General features: G+C 40.3%; 1 protein-coding gene across 2 annotated transcripts in view; it reads right to left on the bottom strand.

Annotated features, from left to right (window-relative positions):
* The window catches only part of mtmr12 (myotubularin related protein 12), a 61,948-nt gene extending 37,654 nt beyond the window's left edge, over window positions 1-24,294 (bottom strand). For both annotated transcript variants that reach the window (XM_067984836.1, XM_067984846.1), the window contains exons 1-6: window positions 24,146-24,294; window positions 12,737-12,794; window positions 7,378-7,517; window positions 6,055-6,127; window positions 4,366-4,502; window positions 1,480-1,573 (exon numbers count right to left, since the gene is read on the bottom strand). In XM_067984836.1, coding sequence (XP_067840937.1) covers window positions 1,480-1,573; window positions 4,366-4,502; window positions 6,055-6,127; window positions 7,378-7,517; window positions 12,737-12,794; window positions 24,146-24,214 — 571 coding nt within the window. In that variant the 5' untranslated portion in view covers window positions 24,215-24,294. The remainder of the gene's footprint in view (window positions 1-1,479; window positions 1,574-4,365; window positions 4,503-6,054; window positions 6,128-7,377; window positions 7,518-12,736; window positions 12,795-24,145) is intronic.

The raw sequence follows: 24,294 nt of genomic DNA, 5'->3' as shown, positions 1-24,294 counted from the left end.
TGAGACCAGCCAAATGGTCTACAATAATCTTTTCTGGTCTTGTACATTCCTATTTAAATAATCCATGTTTAAGGAGTAAGTTAAGTGAAAAGGTTAGAGAAAATGTATTTATACAAGAAAATTGAGTAACATTTTTAAAAAAAAACATGCTACTGGAGTAAAGATTTTTACATTTTTTTTTTGCAAGAGAAGGCTAATCTGTACTGACTATGTGAAATGACATGCACATTTGCATCAAAAGTTAGCATCAAATTCTCTCAGGTCAGAGTGCTCTACACTGTCCTGTAATGCATTATAACCAAACCACAGGAGGACAACCTTTACTACACTAGTGAGAATTTTCTATTTTTCACAACAACCCCCTTGTGACAATGGAGGGAGATTGCCAATATAGTCTTAATTAGTACACAATTATGGACATACAAAAAATTAAGCATAGATGGAAGCCACTTAGCCCATTGCATTGGTGCCAGCCCTGCTCTTTCATGTATCCTTTTATAGTCTTCCTTTTCCAATTCCTTGTTAAAATGAGGTAATAGTTTGACTCAATAGCCACATGTGGTAAAGTAATTAATGTTCTAATAACCCTCTAAATAAAAAATTCCTTTAACCTTCCTCATGTCCTCTCATTAGCGATGTGCCAACCAATTTTTATAATCTCCATTATATACCCCTTAAACAAAGCTGTTTCTGGAAAAGCCCCACAGTTTCAGTCTCCCATTTCTGGTATAATTCTACTGAATGTTTCCTTTCCTTAGTTCAAATATCCTTCCTACCATGGGATAATCAAAACTGCAAGTAATATTGCAACTGTGACTTAACTAGTGTCTTTTACAAATTCAATGTCAGTGCCCTGCCCCCTATATGTAAAACCCAGAATTCCAATTGCCTTTTTATGACCTTGTCTCTTTGGACTCCCACTTCTAAAAGATCCACGTATCTACATCCCTTAGATCTCACTCTTCCTCCAACCTTAAGGATTTTACCATTTGGAATAAATGTTCTTTCATTGTTCTGTTTCCACCCTAAATGAACTACTTCACTTTTCTCTGCATTGAATTACATCTGTCACATATCTGCCCATTTACTATGTTACCTTCCATTTTCCCCTCACACTTCTGCCCCCTAATTTTTTGTCAGCAAGTTTGCCATCATTCCTCGTGTCCATGTTCAGATTACTTATATAAATGGAAAACAAAAAGTGGTCTATCCCAGCAGAGATCCCTGGTCCCAGCCTAGTCATTGGAGAAGCAATTTTAATAGAATCAGGCTGGCTGGATTCAAAAACAGGCCACGGAGATGAAGGGACAGGGAAATTGGGTGCGATAATGGGCCAAAACACACAAGAATACTTTCAAGATAAGCGAGTTCAGGTATGTTAAAATAATTCACATGTGCATCAAAACAAAAGGAGTAAGGGCAGGGGGGGGGGGGGGGGGGGGGGGAGAGGAAGAAGAAGGAAGATGCATGTGACATTACCTTTAAGACCACCTGCTGCACCAACGTAGGAGAAAGCAAACAAACATTTTAAAGATGTTGGGTTCAAACAATGGTGAACTATCCCCCGGATCAGCTGAAGGGAAAGAAAGAAAAAAGTGTCAATCATGTATTAAATTTGAATGAATTTTTTTTTGCCGGGGTTGGGGAGAAAGTGGTGAAGCAAGTTAAAGATAAAGGTAGATTAGCTTATTCTTTCCCACCTCAGGTGAGTCAGAAGATAAAATACACAAAGATCAGAAGCTCAATTGACTACAGTGAATTTTTTTTTAAAAATGACTACATTTTCTAAAAAAAAGTATGCAAAATACTTGTCACAATAAATAAATTAACCTACTGACTTCAAAAAAACCCCTATTTCTATATATTAACTTATTAATCCGTCCCTTACCCCTTCTTTGGGCACAGATCCCATCTACAAGTAATCTGTTCTCCCAATTCTGCTCCAAAACAGGGTGCTTAAAGCTGCACAAAGAAAGTCCATGATAACTCTGTCCCTACAGGAGAAGTGCCTGTCCTCTGCTCGGTGCCTCCACACAGATGAAACCAGCAATTTCATTTAAGGGCAGTCACCCATGTGAAAACATGCTCTGCTTCTCCATGACACAACATCTTCACTATTTATAATTCTTTATGTTCTACAGCAAGCTCTGCTGGAGTACATCCATCATTAAAAAAAAAATCACACCAGCACCAACAAAACTCCTTTACTGTACCACATAGGAACATGAGTAGGCCATTCAGCCCCTCGTGCCTGCTCCGCCATTTGATAAGGTCATGGCTGATCTGTGATCTAACTCCATATACCTGCCTTTGGCCCATATCCCTTAATACCTTTGGTTGCCAAAAAGCTATCCATCTCAGATTTAAATTTCGCAATTGAGCTAGTATCAATTGCCGTTTGCGGAAGAGAGTTCCAAACTTCTACCGCCCTTTGTGCGTAGAAATGTTTTCTAATCTCGCTCCTGAAAGGTCTGGCTCTAATTTTTAGACTGTGCCCCCAACTCCTAGAATCCCCAACCAGCGGAAATAGTTTCTCTCTATCCACCTTATCTGTTCCCCTTAATATCTTATAAACTTCGATCAGATCACCCCTTAACCTTCAAAACTCCAGAGAATACAACCCCAATTTGTGTAATCTCTCCTCGTAACTTAACCCTTGAAGTCCGGGTATCATTCTAGTAAACCTACGCTGTATTCCCTCCAAGACCAATATGTCCTTCCGAAGGTACGGTGTCCAGAACTGCTCACAGTACTCCAGGTGCGGTCTAACCAGAGTTTTGTATAGCTGCAGCATAACTTCTGCTCCCTTGTACTTTGCAATCTACAAGCTTTCAAAACCCAAGCTTGGCATCACCTAGTCTCTCCTACTTTTTCAACCTCAGCAATGTTCTACATTATAGGCTTTAGCCCTTCATTTCTTCAAGCTTTTTTAATGAAAAAATTGAAAATAGAAACCCCAAAGCAACAATTTTGCTTTACTAAACTACAATAATTTGGGGAGTATTTACTGCTATTTAAAGCTTAACCCTCACTTTTTGGCAGGGCCAGAAAGGAGGGAAAGAATTAAAAACTGTACTTCATTAGGAAAGTTTCATTAAATTTGCACACAACTCAAATCTTGCTGTTTAAAAGTACTGATTGAAATATTGAGGGGTTATATAAACATATTCAAATTCAACATATGAAGTTTAATACTTCTTGCCCTACTGTTTCCAATTTGTATAACAGTAAATGTTACTAATTCAAGATGACTTAAATATATGCTGTTTATTGCAAATGGTTGGAATGATCCAGGAACTACAATCACCCAAAGTAAATGAAATTAATAAGGTGAGCAAAGCCAAGTAATGCATGAATATGAATTATGGTTAACGTTTAATAAATTATATATTTAAAAGAGAGAGATTGAGGGGAGGGAGAGAGGTCTTGATATCGAGCGATCAATCCACACAGAGCCACTTAATGGCCACAGCCTAGAACTACTTGATGTTGACAAACCAAAATTGAACGGAAAATGTGGACAATGATTTACAAATGTGGCATGTTGATACAAAAGCATGACCAAATATTACAACAGGAAGTAAGGTTTATGGACAGGAAATGTGTGCCCTAAAGATTAATACAAGTTTAGAATTTAAAAAATTATAGATCTTCAAGTATTAAAAGCAATCCTTAACGCAATTACATGTAAAGCTGACAGGAGGAAAGGGAGGTGAAGACAGGAAATTCAGAACATAGGGCCTGGGCAGTTGAAAGCTGTCACTTGTGGGGAAAAGGGAAGAGGATGACTAAAGTTAGAGGAATGCAGAGTTCTTGTTTTGGGCCCAGGGCAGGGGGAGAAGGGAAGAGAGGAAGAGGAGGAATTGTAGGAGGTTACACAAATAAAGGAGGGATAGTCCACGATGGGGAGTTAAACCAGTGGATGAGAATTTTAAATTGAAAGTGTTCGGGGACCAGGAGCCAATGCAAATCAGCAAGTAGAGGTGATGGGAGAGTGGAACTTGGTGCGGGATAGGATACAGGCAGCAGAGTTTTGGATGAGCTAAAGTTTATGGGGGAGGGGGTGGATGATGGGAGGCAACCAGGAAAGCACCACAATAGTTGATTCAGGAGGTGACAAAGACATTTTATTCTTTTTTTAATTCATTCTCAGAATGTGGGGGTCACTGGTTAGCAGTCATTTACTGCCCCAGTTGAGAAGGTGGTGGGCTGCCTTCTTGAACCTCTTGGCACCAAGGATATGCACTTTGTAAAGGCTAGGCACTTCCCAACTGAAAAGGAAAAAAGGAGGGGGAAAAAAAGTGCAAATAATCCATGTGTAAACTACATGCAAGGCAGCAAATTAGATTTTTATTGCTAATTTACCCTTCTAGCATCCTCTTCCTTGGCGTATCTTAACCCAAAGTGAAAGACCCGGAAGTCTTTACAGTACAATAGAAGCTTCTCAGGAATTTTGTTCTTTATAGCACCAGGCAGTAGTGGCTTCTTTTTTTCATCATACACTTAAAAAAAAAACACAAAAAAAGTTACGAAATTTATGAAATCCTTACACATTAAGCAATAGAAATATAGGAAGGCTGAACTTCAGCTGCAGTTGTTTAGATAAAAGTAGCTGCAGTTATTTAGATAAACGTAGCAGTAAATGAGAAATTGCCCCTCTAAACCCCCAAAAAAGCCACCAATCCTATAATCAGGAAGCCACCAGACAGGAAAGTTTTTGATGGACCAATTTTATCCAAATTTAACAAAATGGACAATATTCTTGGAAATACCCATTTTACAACAAAGACACAAACACATACCCAGGTACTTAACACTGCATTCCAAATAACTACAAATCTTAAGGCCCTGGTTTGTCACTTCTAAATTCCCCAGCTCATGGTTTTGCTGCCATTCATAATGGGCAGACAACACTGGCTGGCAAGCACACAAATGGAAAGCCTCAGCCCAAGAATCTACATGTCAATGGACAGGAACAGAGAACAAAACACATTTCCTTCACTAAAATCAAAGCAAATTAAGAAATCTCACTTGCAGAGAAGTCAATAAATTAATTATAACTACCAACTGTCAATTTGGCTCAATTGGTATTTCTCACTGTAAGAGTCAGAATGTTGTGGGTTTAAGACCCCTCCAAGACTTATCCAGGCTGACACTCCAGCACAGTACTGAGTGCGCTATATTGCTGGAGGTGGCATCTTTTAGATGAGACATTACCGGAGGCCACATCTACCTGTTCAGGTGGTTACAAAGATCCCTTGGCACTATTCAAAGAGCAGAAAGTTCCCCTGAAGTCCTGACAAACATTTCTCCCTCAACCAACACAGCTAAAAAAAATTAATTGATCATTCACCTCATTTGTTCTTTGTGGGATCCTGCAGTGTAAAATTGGCTCCCACATGATAGCTACACTTCAAAACTACTTAATTCATTCCAAGATTGAGACAATTACAGAAGCTGCAAGACTGAGTCTTACATTACTCATGTAATGCAGTCTCTCCTATTACTTGCATCTCAAAAGTTGCAACAGCAGAAACAAGACCTATATTCTCCCATATTTCATTTGATATCTTTTACAAATTGTGGTTTCGGCATCTGATGCATTTTCACCAACTGAACATGCAGCATGACAACAGGTCAATACAAATGATACTTCTTTTTAATATGCCTATTTAAAATAGAATCCACTGATCCCTTTGTATTTACAGCAGATTGTTAAATTTCCATTTAGAACGAATTGAACAGGACTAAGTCAATTACTGCAATCAATTTTTTTTAAAAAAACCTCCCTCACAAAATATAGTCTCTCTCCATTCCCATGAAGTCACCCTGCAGTACCTCCACCAAAATGGCTACTGTATATGTACTAACCTCAGAATAACAGCAAACAAGGCAACCCTGGATCATCATAACTGAGCCCAGTCTACACCACACTCACTATAACATTGTTGTAATTATAATCTATATCCACTGCAATCAAACAGTATATACAGCAATAACAGAACCAAAACTAGAAAAATCAACAGCTCCATGCTATTTTACTTGTTACATTACCTCCAAAGATCTGGTCCACACAATGCAAGGATATGTCATTTTCACCCATCAGTTTATTCCTATAGGATTGTTCCTAAAATGAATATAGGAAAAAAGAATTCCAAATAAATATAAAACAAGGACAATGAATCACCTCTATCATTTAAGGCTAATGCCTGGATCATATAACTCACAGCAACCAAATGTGTAGGTCTTAATGATCCTGGATATTTCTACAGGTGCTTCAAGTTACACAAATAAAAAACACCACTTGATCACTCATGGCATTGTTCTCAGATAGCCTGAGGCATGGAGTGCACTTCATGATGTTTAGCACTGCCACATTTACAGTTTAAACATGGCAATGGTTTCCATTGCTCCAACAGCTAATGTACTGAAATATCATATGACGAAGGTAAAAATATTGCATACCAGATAATGAAAAGTTACATTAGATTTTACTGCATCCTTCACTGGACCAATATTCTCTCTCAACCCCAGCTCTAGGATTTTTTCCTTCTCAACTCCTTCTCCCTCCAGGTCTATGCCTCTGATGCCAAACCATTTGCCTTCTTCCGGCACACACCCGTCTCAGCTCTTCAAAACTACTATCGCAAATCGCTCCGTGTTCCAGCCAACTGCTGATGTCAGTTGCCATTCTGGCCTCGATCTCCAGAAAACAGAAGTGGAATCAGTCCAGCTTCTTTAAGTAACAAAAAATGGTTTGGTTCTCCTCACTGTCCCCACCAAAATCGATGTCAAAATACCATTGTTTTCAAATAAATAAGTTAGCATTTAACCACTATATGGAGAAATAGTGTTGAGAATTACTAAAACGTTTGACATTGTGTCTTTTTATTTAGGTCATCTAAAGATGTAACAAATGGCCAATAAAGGTCACATGTATTTTGCTGGTGCACTCATAAATCTGTATTTTAAACTACTATACTGGCAAAGAGAAATTGTGAACATTTAAGAAACAGGATTTTTATTGCATTTTCAGAGGCAGCACCAACATACATTACGGCGGGGGCGGGGGCAAAATACAGGTTAAATTTACCTATTCCACAAGGCTCCCAATCTCAGCCACACTGCTGTAGAAAGAAACTGAGCTGAATCCAAATGCCTGCTGCATCTCTTCAAGATGGTACAAGATGGAAATTGGAGTGAGCAGTAGACATGCTGCCACCTTGGGTCTACTTGAGGCTCACTCAGTGGCACTGGCACTGACTGGCCTGGGGCAGAGCATTCACCTGCCCTTCAATATGAAAAGATTAGAAACCCTCTACAAAACTAAAAAAAAATCCATTCACACCCACTCACAATGTTCTTACTGATGCTTACCACGTCATCTAACAACGGCTCCGCACTTAAAAAGGAAATCTTGAAATTTGTACAGACAAGCTTTCCATAAAAGCCCCGTTGTAACGAATCTTCTCGACTGTACTTCACTACAGTGTTTGCTTCACAGATTATAAGTTCCCCTGTGTGAGACAGAAAGGAAAGGGAAGTGGGGGGAAGAAAGAACAATAAAAACTAGTTAAACCAATTATTCACATTGATGTGATACATGGAAGGAAGGACAAACAAACTTGCATTTATCCCAGTTTCTCTTGTCTCTCCAAATAACTGAACTCTCTCACTCCTGGTACCAATCTAGTAAATCTTCTCTGCACCCTTTCCAAGGCCTGGGCATCCTTCCTAAAGTGTGGTGCCCAGAACTGGACACAATTCTCCAGCTGAGGCCTAACCAGCGATTTATAAAAGGTTTAGCAACTCTTCAAATAGTGGTCTTTCACATCTTCCCCACAACTCCATGTTTGAATGTCTCCAATCAGGTTTCCACTCTTGCCACAGCACCAAAACAGCCCTAGTCAAAGTCACAAATGCTATCCTTTGTGACAGACTGTGGAGCACTATTCCTCCTCATCCTTCACCTCTCTGCAGCCTTTGACAGTCAACATCCTCCTCCTCCAAGGCATCCCCTGCACTGTCCAGATCAATAAGACTGTCCTTGCTTACTTCCACTCTTACCTATCCATAGGAAGAGTAAGCCATTCAGCCCCTCGAGCCTATTCTGCCATTCAATCAGATCATGGTTGACCTGTACCTCAACGCCATTTATCCACCTTTATTCCATATCCGTTGATACCCTCACCTAACAAAAAACTATCAATTTCAGTCTTAAAAATTTCAATTTACCCAGCGTCCACTTTTGGGGAGCGAGTTCCAGATTTCCACTATCCTGTATGTGGAAAAAGTGCTTCCTGATTTAACTCCTAAATGGCTGAGCTGTAATTTTAAGATTATGTCCCCTTGTTTTGGATGCCCCCAACAGTAGAAATAGTTTCTCCATCTACCCTATCAAATCCCTTAATCATTTTAAATAACTTGATTAGATCACCCAAGGGAAAACAGGACCTGTTTATGCAACTTGTCCTCATAATTTTATCCTTCAATCCCTGGTATCATTCTGGCGAATCACCTCCAATGTCAAGATATCTTTCCTGAGGTTCGGTGCCCAAAACTGATGCAGTACTCCAGATGGGGTCTGACCAAGGCTCTGTGCAACTGGAGCATCACTTCCTCACTTTAGAATTTCAACCTCCTTGAGATAACAATCCCTTTAGCCTTTGATTATTTTTTGTACCTGTGCACTACCTTTTAACAATGTGTACCTAGACACCCAAATCCCTTTGCTCCTCCATAGTTCCTAATCTCACCATTAAGAAAATATTCCAATTTGTCTTTCTCAGATCCAAAGTGGATAACCTCACTTCCCCCACTTTGAACTCCATATGCCACAGTTTTGCCTGCTCATTTGGTCTGTCTATGTCCCTTTGTAACTTCCTGCTTCCACCTACACAACTTACAGTGCCTCCTAACTTAGTGTCATCTGCAAACTTGGATATACGACGTGAAAAGCTGAGGCCCCAGTACAGATCTCTGGGAAACACCACTTATCACATCCCACCAGAGAACTAACCCTTTATCCCTACTGGAAAAGGTGGGGGTGGCAGCCCTGATAAAGAATGACATAAGGACAGTAGTTAGAAAGAATCTTGGCTTGGAAGGAAGTAGAATCAGTATGGGTGGAAATAAGAAATAACAAGGGGCAGAAAACACTGGTGGGAGTAGTTTATAGGTCCCCTAACAGTAACTATGCTGTTGGACAGAGTATTAATCAAGAAATAAGAGGAGCTTGTAACAAAGGTAATGCAATAATCATGGGGAACTTTAATCTTCATATAGACTGGGCAAATAAAATTGGCAAAAGTAGTTTGGAGGACAAGTTCTACGAAGCTGTCTTGAATGCATTCCATGAACTATACATGCAGATACAGCAAGCAATTAGGAAGGCAAATGGTATGTTGGCCTTTATTGCAAGGAGGTTGGAGTACAAGAGTAAGGAAGTCTTGCTACAATTGTACACAGCTTTGGTGAGACCTCACCTGGAGTACTGTGTACAGTTTTGGGCTCCTTGTCTAAGGAAGGATATACTTGCCTTAGAGGCGGTGCAACGAAGGTTCACTAGATTGATTCCTAGAATGAGAGTGTAATTCTATGATGAGAGATTGAGTAAAATAGGCCTATACTCTCTGGAGAAGAAGGAGGGGTGATCTCATTGAAACATAGAAGATTCCAAAGGAATTTGACAGGGTAGATGCTGAGAAGTTGTTTCCCCTGGCTGGAGAGTCTAGATGTAGGGGGCATAGTCTCAGGATAAGGGGTCGGCCATTTAAGACTGAGAGAAGGAATTTCTTCACTCAGAGGGTTGTGAATCTTTGGAATTCTCTACCCCAGAGGGCTGTGGATGCTGAGTCGTTGAGTATATTCAAGGCTAAAATCGATGGAGTTTTGGACTCTAGAGGAAATCAAGGGATATGGGGATCGGGCGGGAGAGTGGAGTCGAGGTCGAAGATCAGCCATGATCATATTGAATGCCGGAGCCGGCTTGAGGGGCCGTATAGCCTACTCCTGCTCCTATTCTTATGTTCTTATTCTGTCGCCATGTCAGCCATGGCTCAGTGGGTAGTACCCTTGCCTCTAAGTCAGTAGATCGTGGGTTCAAATCCCACTCGAGACTTGAGCACTAAATCTCGGCTGACACTCAGTGCAGCACTCCCTCAGTCATGCACTGTCTTTCAGATGAGACATTAAATCAAGGCCCATTCTGCGCTCTCAGGTGGACATAAAAGATCCCATGGCACTATTTCAAAGAAGGGTAGGGGAGTTCTTCCCAGTGTCCTGACCACTATCTTTCAACCAACATCACTTGCTGTTTGTGGGACCTTGCTGTGCACAATTTAGCTGCCGTATTCCTACATTACAACAGTGACTACACTTCAAAGTACTCCACTGGTCATAAAGCGCTTTGTGACATCGAGGTCGTATAGTCAAAAGCACTATATAAATGAAAATATCTCTTTTTTCCTACCACCCAACCAATTACCAATCCATGTCAATTCTGAACCAATTGCTGCCGCAGCATTTCTTGCAATCGCTTCTCTTTCCACCCTTGTGCACAGTTAACTCTGGAAGTAATCCTCCCCCCTCCCCACACTGGATGTATCCTTGGCTCGCTCCTCTTCCTCAGCTACGTGCTGCTCCTTGGCAACATCAACTGAAGACACGGGATCAAGTTCCACGTGTACACTGATGACACCCGGCTCTACCTCTCCACTACATTTCTCAATCCTTCCACTGCCCTTGTGTTGTCAGACTGATTGTCCGACATCCAGTCCTGGATGCGCTGCAATTTCCTCCAGTTAAATATTAAGAAGAACGATTCATCGTTTTTGGCCCCTGCCACAAACTCTGTACTTTTGCCACCAATTCCAACCCCCTCCCTGGCCACTGTCTTGGATTGAACCAAACTGCTTGCAAACAGTTACCACCATAACATCACTCCCCTCCACCCCCGCCTATCTGCTGCTGAAACCCTCATTCATGCCTTTTTGTCACCTGCACATGCAACAATTCCAATTTTCTCCTGACCGGCCTCCTATCCTCCAGCTCAAAACTTTACTGCCCTTACCTATCCCACACTACGTTCCACTCACCCACCCACATTGGCTCTCGGTTACCCAACGCCTCAAATTAAAAATTTTGGTACTTTTAATCTCCTTTACGGCCTCCCCCTCCCTCCCTTTAACCTCCTCCAGCCCTACGACACTCAGCTCTACGTTCTTTGCTTCTAACCTCTTGTGCATCCCAGAGTCCTTTTGCCACACTATAGTGCTCGTGCTTTCAACCGTCTAGATCCTACAATCTGGAATTCCATCTTTACCCCGGTCCTTCATGAAGGCCCTCCCTAAAACCCACCACTTTGACCAAGTTTTCAGTCAACCCCTAATATCTCCTCTTTGGCTCTGCACCCATTTTTGCCTGATTATGCTTAGGAGAAGCACCTTGGGACGTTTTTCCAAGCTTAAAAAGGTGCTACATAAATGCAAGTTGTTGTTGTCCACCCAAGCAGGCAGATGGGGCCTCAGTTCAACATTAAAGATGGCACTTCAACAATACTGCACTGAAGTGTTAATCTAGATTATGTGCTCAAGTCTCTCGAATGACTGAGTCAGGCGAGTGCGCTATTACTGAGCCAAAGCTGACACATCCACATATGCCATATTAATTGCCCAAAGTTTTAAGTAATTGACACAAAATACATTTTGCATTTACGCTTTATGAGAAAGGCGTTAAGTAATTTTATTGCAGTTTCCAAGTTTGATTTCCTTATTAGACGAGACAACAAGATCCCACTGTTAACAATTTTTAATTTTTTTACATCTGTGTGCAAAATAATTACAGCTGTACCATTTTGCCTTTCTTTCCCTCCCATTTAAGAGACCCTCGCATGCATATCAGAAGGTAAAACAGGGTGGGGAAATTATATTGCAGGTACAGCACTGGGTTTCCCCTTGGTGACGACAGAAAAACCATACGCCACCCAATACTACAAACTTGGCAACAAACAGAAAGGACTATTGTGAAAAAAACACTGGATTCAGCCATCATTTACTGTAAACTGATCAGGGAAGTTACATCAAGAAAAATTGCAACTTTAAAAATGAACAGTCACAGCAGCTCCAACTGGAGTTATAATACAATTTGTCTAAATTTTAAATTTCTGTTTCAACGAAACAGCACCAATTTGATAAAAGCCAAAATTTCCCATCGCTCATCTATCATGAAAAGTCCAAACATTTTGGATGTTTTTATGAATTCAATTTCTCTGTAGCAGTATTAAAATAGTACTGTAACATGCATTATGCAGATGGACTGTCCCAAATCTAGGTTTCAGATTTTGTGAATTCTGATGTACATTAAAGAGATAATCCTAATTATTTTTTTTTTGATAACCTTTCATTTTTAACCAGTTAAAACAAGAGATGTCGATAAATACTAGATTTTAAATGATGGCAGGGAACCAAAGTTAGCTTCTATGGCTCATTAGTGGAACGCTACATTCAGGAGCAGAGAACAGGATTCCTTGTTTAAGCAAATCTGTACTATAATGATTTCAGAACCCTCGATTGAATTGACTGCCAGCCAGTGTAGTAAATACTGACAAGTTGAAGTATTGAGAAGGAAACATGCATTAAATTCTTGACCCAGCAAAGAGCACAGGGACAAGAGTTTGGCACAGGAAAGAAAATAGCAAGCCTATGTTCTGAAACACAATTTCGATAATACAGCATACCCGGTAGTAAGTGTGGCTTCAGTTCTTCGTTAACTTCTTTTTCTTTTTTTTTTATTTCCTAAAATTAAACAAAAAGAGACTTTCAAGACATCCTTTATGTCAATCCATGATTAAGGAGAATAGCGAACTGGAGTTTAAGAAAGAGAACTGGATTAAGTCTGGAACATGATCTCAATTCAGATTATATAAAAAAGGAGTCAAATGCCACAAACTGTTCTAGAGTTTGTGCCTCACAAACTTACCACGTTCCTCCAACATGAATATCAACAATATGACGATTGTACAAAAATATCTGACAAATTAACAGAATATTTGGAACAGTATCATCCTCTTCCTAATGTTGGCATCAATGATCATTCTTGGACTGCTGATTAAGGAAGTAGAATGGACAGTTGCCCGATTTTGGAAGGGGGATGTGGAAGAAAAATAATTTTCTTTCTAGGCATTTTTGCTCTGCCAATTGTTCCCCATCTCTCCTGAAGGCACTGACTCCTTGCTTTAATGTACACTTCCACTGGTGCTGGGCACCCTTTAGTATCTTGAAGTGGCCAATCATAATGGGTTAGCCTAACCAGGATATTTGATTTCATGGACATCAGGCATGCCCAATCCCACCCTCAAACATCCACACGTGCAGTTATTTTCTGGATAATTATCAGAAACATGAACTCTGGCTAATTTTCCCTATCCAAGCTCAGAGCTGTTGAGACCAATTTTTCCTCAGTAAAGGCAGGAACAATGCCATACCGGAGTGAAATTAGACTGGAGACTGAATGGTATGCTGTTCTTTCACTGTGTAACATAGGCTCTCATCTATCCCAGGTTAACTGGATGGTTAGCCTCTCTGCTGGCTACCAAGGTCCAATTTGGAATGAGTTTTGGTACAGCTCTACTCAATTCCTTGTGGGTGGCAGGTCCCAGCACAAAACTGACCCAATTCACCACTAAATAGGTCTTTTTTTCCCCCCTCTTAGGGAAGCTTCATGAAACCACAAGTGTGGGAAATGAAAATATCAGTGGTATAGATACTGGGTGCTTGGAATGAGAAAGTGTTCCATTGGCATTCTTCATGGGCACAAAAATTTACCAAAAGTATTTGAGGAAATTGAAAGTGCTTAGAAAGGGTCATGTGAATCCAGCATACAAAAACAAGAAGAAGAAGATGTCTCAATGCATTCTTACTGTTTAGGTTTTATTGAAAGAAAAGTGAAGAGCAAGACAATAGCAAGGATTGGAATTATGGGTCTTTTTACTGTCCTTAGTGCAAAATGAAAAACTCTTGAAGCTCAATGATGTGAACATGTCTTTTAGAAACTTTTTTCCAACCACTTAATATATACAAGAGCCCAATAAGGCCATTCGCCAGATCGAATACAAGTCAGGATTTTTTTTTTAAAAAAGCAACGTGCTCCCCTCACAGTCAATGTCGAGATATGGAACAGCACACACCAGGCATCCTCCAGTATTTTGCCCAAGTGATCATTATTGACGTGCAACTCTTCACAGCAAATGCCAGCATGCTATTCAGCTGCAGGAGCATCACAGCCAAGTCCCATTCTGTCCTTACCCAACAACCCCACACATACATTCAACAGAAGTGAGAATCCTAGAAAATGTTCGCCTCCTTGCCCCAGGATAATGGTGGCACGCCTACTGCCGTCCTGGGTGAGTTCAGCCCATATAAGCCACCTTCTTAGTCTGTACAGTTCAACTACTCCCTGCATAAGCTCACCGAGCTCTTAAAGGATCATGGAGATTGAGTTTTAGAAAAAAATTCTTGTTATCTTCTAAAAGTACATTCCCATACATACTTTCTTCAAACCTTAAAACCACTTTTACATGTAAAAAAAGTGCAGATCCTCCGCACACACCTCACCCTACAGAGAATTAGTTCCTTACCCAACTCCCTTTCTCCCCTGAAAGTAAGTTGAACATTTCTGGTGATGAGTGCCTTGGGTGGGTAACATACAGCAGGAAGGTTGGATTACATCTCCATTTCATTCTGGACATCCATCATGGTTGCCTTTGCCTAAATGCCAAATTTACTACTTCCTTGCCATGCAAATATCTTATATGAAAAGGACCAAAAAAAGGCTGAAAATAACTCTTGTCACAACAAATATAGCATAGCTACAGAGACTTTTAAAGTCAACCATCAAGAAATCTACAAGTTTTCACTTTTTAAATGCAAGGTTTTGGTTAAAGATTCCCTTCTAATTTATTTTTCCTCCCCACCTCTCTCCCATGCACCATCTCCAGCAAAGGAGAGAAGCTATAGTCCTAGTTCCAGGCCTCTGTTCACGCTGTTTCTATAGCCAGTCACGAATCGACACCTAGTAGCTGTGTACAGTGACTGGCCCCTCTTCTTGGCCAGTCACTACACAGCTACCTCATTTCTCCACAGCATCAGGGTCGAAAGGAGTTTACAGTGGAGGCATGAACCCAGAACCTTCCTGGTACACACTCATAGCTCCAATAAGCAGTGGTACTTATATTTATATTACTAAAAACCTTGTGTATGGTGCAAACTTCCTGCACACAAACTTTACTTCATGATTAAGTCATGTTTGTATGTCAACATTTAACATTCAAACTCCTAGTCAATATTTATAATAGAAATATGGTATGCAAGCGTTCATATATAAATTGTTGCATATAAGATTCTGAAGGGGCTTGATAAGGTAGAGGCTGAGGGGTTGTTTATCCTGGCTGGAGAGTCTAGAACTGGAGGGGATAGTCGCAGGATAAGGGGCCGGCCATTTAAGACTGAGATGAGGAGGAATTTCTTCACTCAGTGTTGTGAATCTTTGAAATTTTCTACCCTAGAGAGCTGTAGATGCTCATTTATGAGTAAATTCAACGCTGAGATTGATAGATTTTTGGAATCTAAGGGAATCTTGGGATTATAGAGATCGAGCAGGAAAGTGGAGTTGAGGTTCAGCCATGATCTGATTGAATGACGGAGCAGGCTCGAGGGGCCGTATGGCCTACTCCTGCTCCTGCTCCTATTTCTTATGTTCTTATGTTGCTGTAGATGTAATGGCACACCATGACCATTAGATGGCACTGTGGCAAGAGTCTCAATTTCTTCAACTCTGACTTTTGGGTGATTAAAACTCACTTAATGAGGGACCCAAGACCTCGATAATTTGAAAGCCTCCAACATTTCTGGCCAACCGGTTTCAGGCCGAGACTTACTGCAGTAACAGGTATGGGAGTGTAGTAGTCATGACCTCTAGATTCCTTATCCAGTAGCACGAGTTCAAATTCCACCATGGCAAGTTGAGAAATTGAATTCAATAAATCCGACACCAGAAACTGACCATACAAGTTGCCGGATTATTACAAAAATTCAACTGGTTCATTATTGTCTTTCAGGGAGAAAACCTGCCACCCCTAACCAGTCCAGCTTACACACGATACCAAACCCTCCGAAGCCACTTGGCTGTAAAAACAATTGCTATCCAGGACATAGAAACGTAGAAAATAGGAGCAGGAGTAGGCTATTTAGCCCTTTGAGCCTGCTCCGCCATTCAATATGATCATGGCTGATCCTCTTTCTCAATACCATATTCCTGCTCTCTCCCCATGACCCTTGATATCTTTTGCGTCTAGAAATCTATCTAGCTCCTTCTTAAATACTAGGACAACTAGGAATGTGCCCACATCTTGAGAAATGTTTTTTTTTTAATTCCCACTTTCTCTAGTGATATTGTGGCTGACTTCAAGCCTCATGCATTCCATGTTGCAACACATGACCTTATCATGATCCCTATTCCCTAGAACTACACAAGTTACAACATGGAAACAGGTCATGTGGTCCATATCAGCATTTACCCTCCATGTGAGCAAGTAGTTCTGATCATGTTTACCTGCCCTACTCCCATATCCCTTTAACCCCTTTGCCTTCATCCACCTGGCACTACTCCAGGAATACAAAGAAAGATTTGAAAAAATTTTAACATCAAACCTTGACCACATCTCTCTCGGACAGCAGGTGCTGGTAATGTAGGATGGGTAGATCAGCACTTCCAGGAACAAGTGAGGTTGTGGCTGGTGCTTGGGATGGGGATCCCCGGTATAAGGCCAGCAGGGTGGTCCACACCTCTGGTGTCATCTGCCTTTTTCTTCTGCCACACTCCTAGACCACTAGAGCCTTCTCTGCTTTGTCAGATTTTCCATGCTCCCTTCCCCCCTCTACTATTCTGCTGTAACCACACATACATCCTCTGGGTCTCCGATACATCTTTTATTTCTCTAATTTCTTTCATTACTGCCTCCTTCGGTCACAGGATCATCACCTCTGCCATTTACTCATCTTCTGTCCTCCACCTAATCACAGACCTCTTTTTTTTTCCTCCCCACCCCCTTCTCCCAGCTCTATACTTCCTTATAAGCTGTTCATTTGCAACATCATCTGGTTCGGACAAAAGATTTCAGGTTGAAGATGTTAACCCTACCGTCCTCTCTCCACAGATGCAGCCTGGCCTGAGTATTTCCAGCACTACTGATTTTATTTGAAAATTTGGGGCTTTTTGTTTGAACAATGCAGATTACAAGGCAATACGATATTGGTGTTTAAAATTATGAAAGGATGGGACAGGGTAGATAGAAGCAGACTGTTCCCGGTAGCTGTAGGGTCAAGAGTGAGGGGTATAGATACAATATTAAATTTGGGAGATTTAGAAGAGGGCAGGAGAAACTTCTTCACACAGTTGTAAGAATGTGGAACTTACTTCCAGGGCTAGTATCTGAGATAGAAACTAGATCAACATTCAAGATTAGATTGGATAAAGAAAGATGTACTATTTATCTCAACTTACTTGTGCTTAAATATACAAGACTGTTTCGTTATCATTTTGTGCCATGAGTTGGTTTAACATCTCATCCAAAAGACAGCACTCCCTCAGCACTGCACTGGAGTGTCAGCCTGGATTAGGTGCTCAAGTCTCCATAGTGGGACTCGAACCTACAACCTTTGACTCATGCGAGGTGAGAGTTCTACGCCTTTATTAAAGGTTCATTAGCATGGGGTCAGCTTTCACATGTATGCCGAGGGCAGCTAACTTCACCTCTCCGTTACCCTTAACTCCACAATTGTTGCTGTGCTGCCCAACATTAATTCACTGATGAGATTAATTAATCAAGCTAAACATCGGCAAGACCAAAACCATCCTGTTTGGGCTCAACCAGAAACTGCCCATTGTGCACCCATCACACCCCCCGCCCCCCCACCTCTTAATGCAATTTCCATCCCCTTTCCTGGTTGCTCACAGGCTAAACCCAATGAAACTTCATCTCAGGGTCTTGCATGACCTGAGCCAAGTTTCAAACCTCACTTCCAGGCCATTATAAAGACTGTCTAATTCTATCCATGCAATTTCACACAGCTTAACTCCAAATTCACTCTCACGAAACCCTCTTCCAAATCTTCATCACTTTCTGTCTCAATTTCTCCAACACTCTCCTCAGTTTCGAGAGCTCCACCAGGCATAAACTCCAACTCATCCAAAATTTCCCTGCCTACTTCCAATTTCTTGCTAAGTTCCATCCACCTGTCACCCCTGCACTCACCAACCTCCCTGGCAACATGTCCCATTGCCTGTCAACTTCAAATAAAACTTGTCCTGGTAGCCTTATTTGGGACCAGTAACCAAATGTTATCTTGCTACATCCCTCAAGCCTCCTTAAAGTCTGTATTTCAACTCCTTTGACCACTGCCCTTAACCCACCTCCTTGCTCCTCCTCAGTGGCTCACTATTCTCCTTTGGGATATTTTTCTACATTAAAGTTACTATACAAGTGCAAGTTGTTGTGAACATCGGGATTCTGTAGTTTAAAATAATAGATATCAAAAAAAAAATTAAAAACCTTTTGACGTTAACATTAATTTCAGGATACTTATGGTACTGCTACACCTAATTTTTTTCCTGGAATACATAACTGGGGTGGGGAAGGAGAAGCAGTAAAAATAACAAATATTTCACGTAACATTTACATTGTAATCATGTTAGTGCATCAAGAAAAACACATCTGAACCCCTCCGCCTCTCCATCTTCATGTCTTCTTTGGATCAGCATCCATTTTGTCTACTTTTGATTATGTCACTTCAGACATTTTTCTACATTAAAGTGTTTATAAATGCAAGTTGTTGCTTTTCCTCCATTTCCTTACTGAATATTCAAATAAGGAAAAAAACATTTCCCCTAAAGTAACCGTGCATTAATACTTTGGATCAACAGGGCTTTCTAATGCAAGTTATAGTTAGGCTTTTCTATCAAACGCATCAGTGAAAAAGGTTCACATTTGAAGATGGCAGATTTATTAACTGCATCATCATCTTATATACACTGTTCAAGGTATCCTCAGCCTGATTTAACTAGCCAGAAGAGCACTTTGGTGAGAAACCTAAGGAAGTTACTTAATTGCTAATATAACTTATATGGACAAAAATACCAAAAGCCATCTTACCAAAAGGTTCAGTCTATGTTCACACTCACATATAGCTTCAAGTGAGTACCAAAGCTACACAAGAACAAGTTGTAGTGTCAAATTACATAGTTGCTGCTAAGGACACAATAATTTTGGGGGTGTGGGAGAAATTTTAGTTTCCTTTTCTTGGGAGCTTTGACAGTTATTCACTTCTCTTAGAAGATTAACACAAACTGCAAGTGCTGACAGTGAAAAATGGGGAAGGAAGTGAAAGTACTCAAAACATCCCAAAGTTTTAAAATGCAGTCACTTGTGTAAGGAAATGTGAACCATTTTATGCACAATGAGATTAATGAGTTCACCAAAATTGAGGGAAGAGCTTTGGTCAGGTCACAGAAAGAACTTCTTGCTCCTCTTCAAATAGTGTCATGGGATCTTCAATATCTACTTAATTCGATAGATCTTGGCTTAACATATCAGAAGGACAGCATTTCCAAAAATGCAACACTCCCTCAGTAGTTTCAGGTTGTCAAGCTCTGAAGTAGGACTTCAGCCACAACCTTCTGACTCAGGAGGTAAGAATGCTACCAACTGAGCTAAGCTGGAGCAAATGGCCTTTCCCAATTACTTTATGGTCTTCATTCTTTTTGGTTTCTGGAGCAGTGTCATAAATATTTGATTTCTCCAATACTGGATAACTATTTATGGTAGTTGTTAATTGCTTAGTTTCATTTTAATTAAGAAAAGCCAATAGAAAGCAAGGATATATATCTTAAAAAAGGATAATCAAATTATAGAAGTTATGCTAAGGCTTTATAATGCAGTGATATGGAGATAGAGATATATATTTACATCCTTGCATTAGAAAGTGCTAAACTGAGTGTGATGTAGATGAGGTAGGAGAAAAGATTAGAGAAGGTTGTAGTCCACAAAAAGGGTGCTCACTGAAGTATACAAAAGAATGGAGAATACAGGAATAGACCAAAGTTGAAAATCTTACTCGACTTAACACTCTACAGGTCCAGCCAATGCAGAGCAGCAATCAATGCCAATAAAATGTTGGACTACACAGCCAACACAGAAGTCTGAGTTATGAGCAAAGATTTGATAAACTTGGGCTTGTCAGTCTGAAAAGGATGCATCTTAGAAATATACAAGATATGGAAAAATTAAATCTAGAAAATTATTTTTAAATAATTTGCTCAAATTGGACAAGAAATTCCACCTGCCATTTAGTAAAAAGGCAAATTATGGACGATATCAGGAGGTTCTTCTTCACATAAAAAAAGTGATTAGTAGAGAGAATGGACAACTATTTAGAAGTACACAAAAAAGTAGGACTAGAGGACATGAATACAAAATTAGTGAAAAGTTTAGAATAGATATCAGAAAAAAATGTTCCTTCAAGTGATAAATGATTGTTATGTACAAAAGGAAAGCAGAGACAAAAACATTAGCATTATTTAAAATATATTTACATGTACTCACCTTCAATGGGCTGAATGGCCTTTTTGCATCCTTGCCTTATGTTAAGAACACAGCAAAATCCTTCTGCTTTTTTAAAAAAACTAAAAGCAAGTCAGGTGGAAAAGATTTTTTTTTAAAAAAGCAACTACTGTTCATTTATTGCTCATCACACTAGTTGAATTACTCCATCACAATCCAGCAACACAGGAAGGAAATGTTATATGCAGCTGTTTATGGCTTGCATATGCACAATCTTCTACCCAGCAGGCCAAATGATTCCATTTTTCCTCATAAATCAACAACTTTTTAAGATACATTTCGAAGCTTGTGCTTTGTATTACAGCTATTGTTGTCAAATGTGAAAGAAATTGTACAAAGTTACTGCATTCTTTTGGAGACGGACAAATCTATTTCTAATAATGTTTCTCTCCTCCTCAGTCACCATTGAAAAGTTCAGTGACTTTTGGAAACGTGCAATATAAAGTGTGATTTCATCTCTATGATTTGAGTTTAATATACTTAACACAGGAGCACAAACGTCCCAGGTAGGTCTTTTGGCAGCCTCACAGTGTGGAGCATGATGTTTCAGCATGAAAACTCTCAAAATGATAACTACCCTCACAGTCCACTTAAAATGGCATTAAAAGAATTATGCATATTTTAAATGAATGCATTTGTGAATAATAAAAAAGTAGCAAGGCAGGTTAGTAAGGCCATTAAAAAAAGCAAACTAAGCAGTGGGGTTCATTATCAGGAAAGACTGAACAGGCTGGGGCTCTTTTTTTAAATCAGTCTATCCTGATAAAAGAAAGAGAAGGCTGAGGGGTGACCTGATTGAGGTCTTTAAAGATAATAAAAAGGGTTTGATAGGGTGGATGTAGAGAAAATGTTTCCATTTGTGGGACAGTCCTAAACCATAAATGTAAAACATAATAGTCATTAGTAAATCCAACAGGGAATTCAGGAGAAACTTTACCCAAAGAGTGGTAAGAATGTGGAACACACTACCACAAGGAGTAGTTGAGGCAAATAGCATAGATGCATTTAAGAGGAAGCTAGATAAACACATGAAGGAGAAAGGAATAGAACGGTATATTGATAGGGTTAGATGGAGAGGGGTGGAAGGAGGCTCGTATGGAGCGTAAACATCAGCATAGACCAGTTGGGCCGAATGGCCCGTTTCTGTGCTGTAGATTCAATGTAACTTACTCCAGTTCAACTGGTGTCAGGTCAAACCAGACAGTGGATTCAGGCTCCAATTACACTATAACTGCAGTACTTCGCACAGACACTAGAGTTAAGAGTGTAAATATACCTTTAATGTGTGAAGCGACCGTATGTACCAGTAAGACACAAGTTATAACTGCCATGAAAAGCATAACACTAGATAAGAGTGTCCAATGTCTAGATCCTCGCTAGATTAGGGCCTTATGAAGGAATTATAAGATTGCAGCCAGACACAACTTAGACTGACATTTTGCGTGCTGCACTGTTAGAGGTGCTGTCTTTCAGATGAGACATTAAACCAAGGCCCCATCTGCCCTCTCAGGCGGACATAAAGGATCCTATGACATGATTCAAAGAAGAGCAGGGAAGTGATCCCAACATTTAGTCCTGGCCAACATTTAACTACATATGTCAGCTGTGGCTCAGTTGGCAGCACTCTCCTCTGAATCAGAAGATTACAGGTTCAAGTCCCATTCCAGAGACCTGAGCACATAATCAAGGCTGATACTCCATTGCTGTACTGAGGGAGTGCGGCAGTGTTGGAGGTGCCGTCTTTCGGTACCTCGAGAAGTTAAACCGAGGCCCCATCTGCCCTATGGTGGACGTAAAGAATCCCATGGCATTATTTCGAGGAGCAAGGAAGTTATCCCCAGTATCTTATCCCTCAACCAACATCACTAAAACAGATTATCTGTTCATTATCACATTGCTGTTTGTCAGACCTTGCTGTGCACAAATTGGCTGCCGTGTTTCCTACATTACAACAGTGGCAACACTTCAAAAATACGTCATTGGCTGTGAAGCTTTTTGTAACATCCTTAGGTCATGAAACGCAAGTTCACTCTTTCTTTAAATCCAATTATAGCAAAAACAGCCTGTTCTAACATGACTAAGACACTCAAACTTCGTCATTAAGACAGGCAAACCACTCAACTGTAATTATACGCTCTCTCTTATGGTACCACCCAACATATCATTGAAGATATCAATTACGATGTATGGCAGGGGTCTAACCTTGCCTCAATCTTCTATCAAGAGAGATCGTTTGAGAGTTTTTCATCCACATGGATCTTGGAGCTGGAATATGTAAATCCCAGATAAAATCCAAGATTTGGTCATGTAATCCCATAACTTCCAGCTTCAAGAGGATCAACGAGATTGAAAACAATACAAAATATCAACTAAAGCAGTATAAGCAGGGTTCTACAATCTTGAATAAAGCTACAATCTTCACATCAAGAAGAAACATGTACAAAGACAATTGACAAACTTGCTGCCATCAACACTAATTTATGTTCTTAAAAAAAAAACTCCACTGGACAGCTACCATGAATTACAGGCAATTAATTGAATCAAGGGGCTCATATGATACCATACCTGAGTGAGGTAAATGGCTTACATTTGTTAGGTCACCTATCCAGTGTATGCCACATAATTTGTCTTTGATGATGAATTATTTTTAAAGAGGGAGACATCTTGGTATATTACCCATTACTCTAAAACTGTACAAAATGATAAAACTGAATCAAAACCCAGAACACTGTTTAAAATGGGTCCTCAAAATACTTCAACAGACCAAGATATAGTATTTTTCCTTATATAAAAGCACAAATCATAAATAAGCTTTGAAAAAATATTTCTCTTCACTATACTTGGACATATCCTGGATTTTAAAGAATTTAATTGATGTAGTATTACTATATTGTATAACAGTTGTAGACCTCACTAAAATGTAACTGCATACCCTATTCACTTTAATGCAATTTGTGTTGTGTTTCGTGCAGCAAGTCTTCCCCAAGAGGCTAACCCACTGAAACCCGCTTGAGACTCCACCCCTCTGCTTTCCTGTGATATCAAGGAGTCTCCAACTTCCCCGCAGTATCAAACCGTGATCAAAGGATAATGTTAAGTGCCTCATTATTGCAGGGGGTCGGCACAGCTCGGTCCCACGTCCATGCGTAATATGACCACGTCTCATTACCAGCCGAGCGACTGCAACGTATTACACTACACTGTGATATATGTTTCACTCTTACTGCTCCTGATTCCCCTGACCTAAATTTACAGATAGGAGGGGGGATATCGAAATAACAGACACAGCTCTGCAAAGCTAGAAGCTTCTCAGGCCTACGGGCATAGTTTGAACTGTAGCTACAGAAATAAACCAACACCGCGCCCATTCCGCAGGTTCCCTTCAATCACTCACCACTAGTATGGGATTCAACCATAGTATTCCTGTCATGGCTTTTAGTTAGTTAAAAAAATAAAATTATGAAGACCCACCTCTGGTGAAACGTAAGACACAAAAGACGGTTTCGCAGTTTTTCCGCCTCCCGACCCTAAACTCAACATTTTCCTTGGTGTTTTTTCCGGGTTACTTTGTTGCTCTTCCCCAGGTAATGCGGCCACTGATTAAACTTGTATCCGTCTCA

This window comes from Heptranchias perlo, chromosome 1 (genome assembly GCF_035084215.1).
Source record: "Heptranchias perlo isolate sHepPer1 chromosome 1, sHepPer1.hap1, whole genome shotgun sequence".
Lineage (NCBI taxonomy): Eukaryota > Metazoa > Chordata > Chondrichthyes > Hexanchiformes > Hexanchidae > Heptranchias > Heptranchias perlo.
The sequence above is the reverse complement of the archived record's forward strand: the minus strand, read 5'-3'. Positions and strand labels throughout refer to the sequence as shown.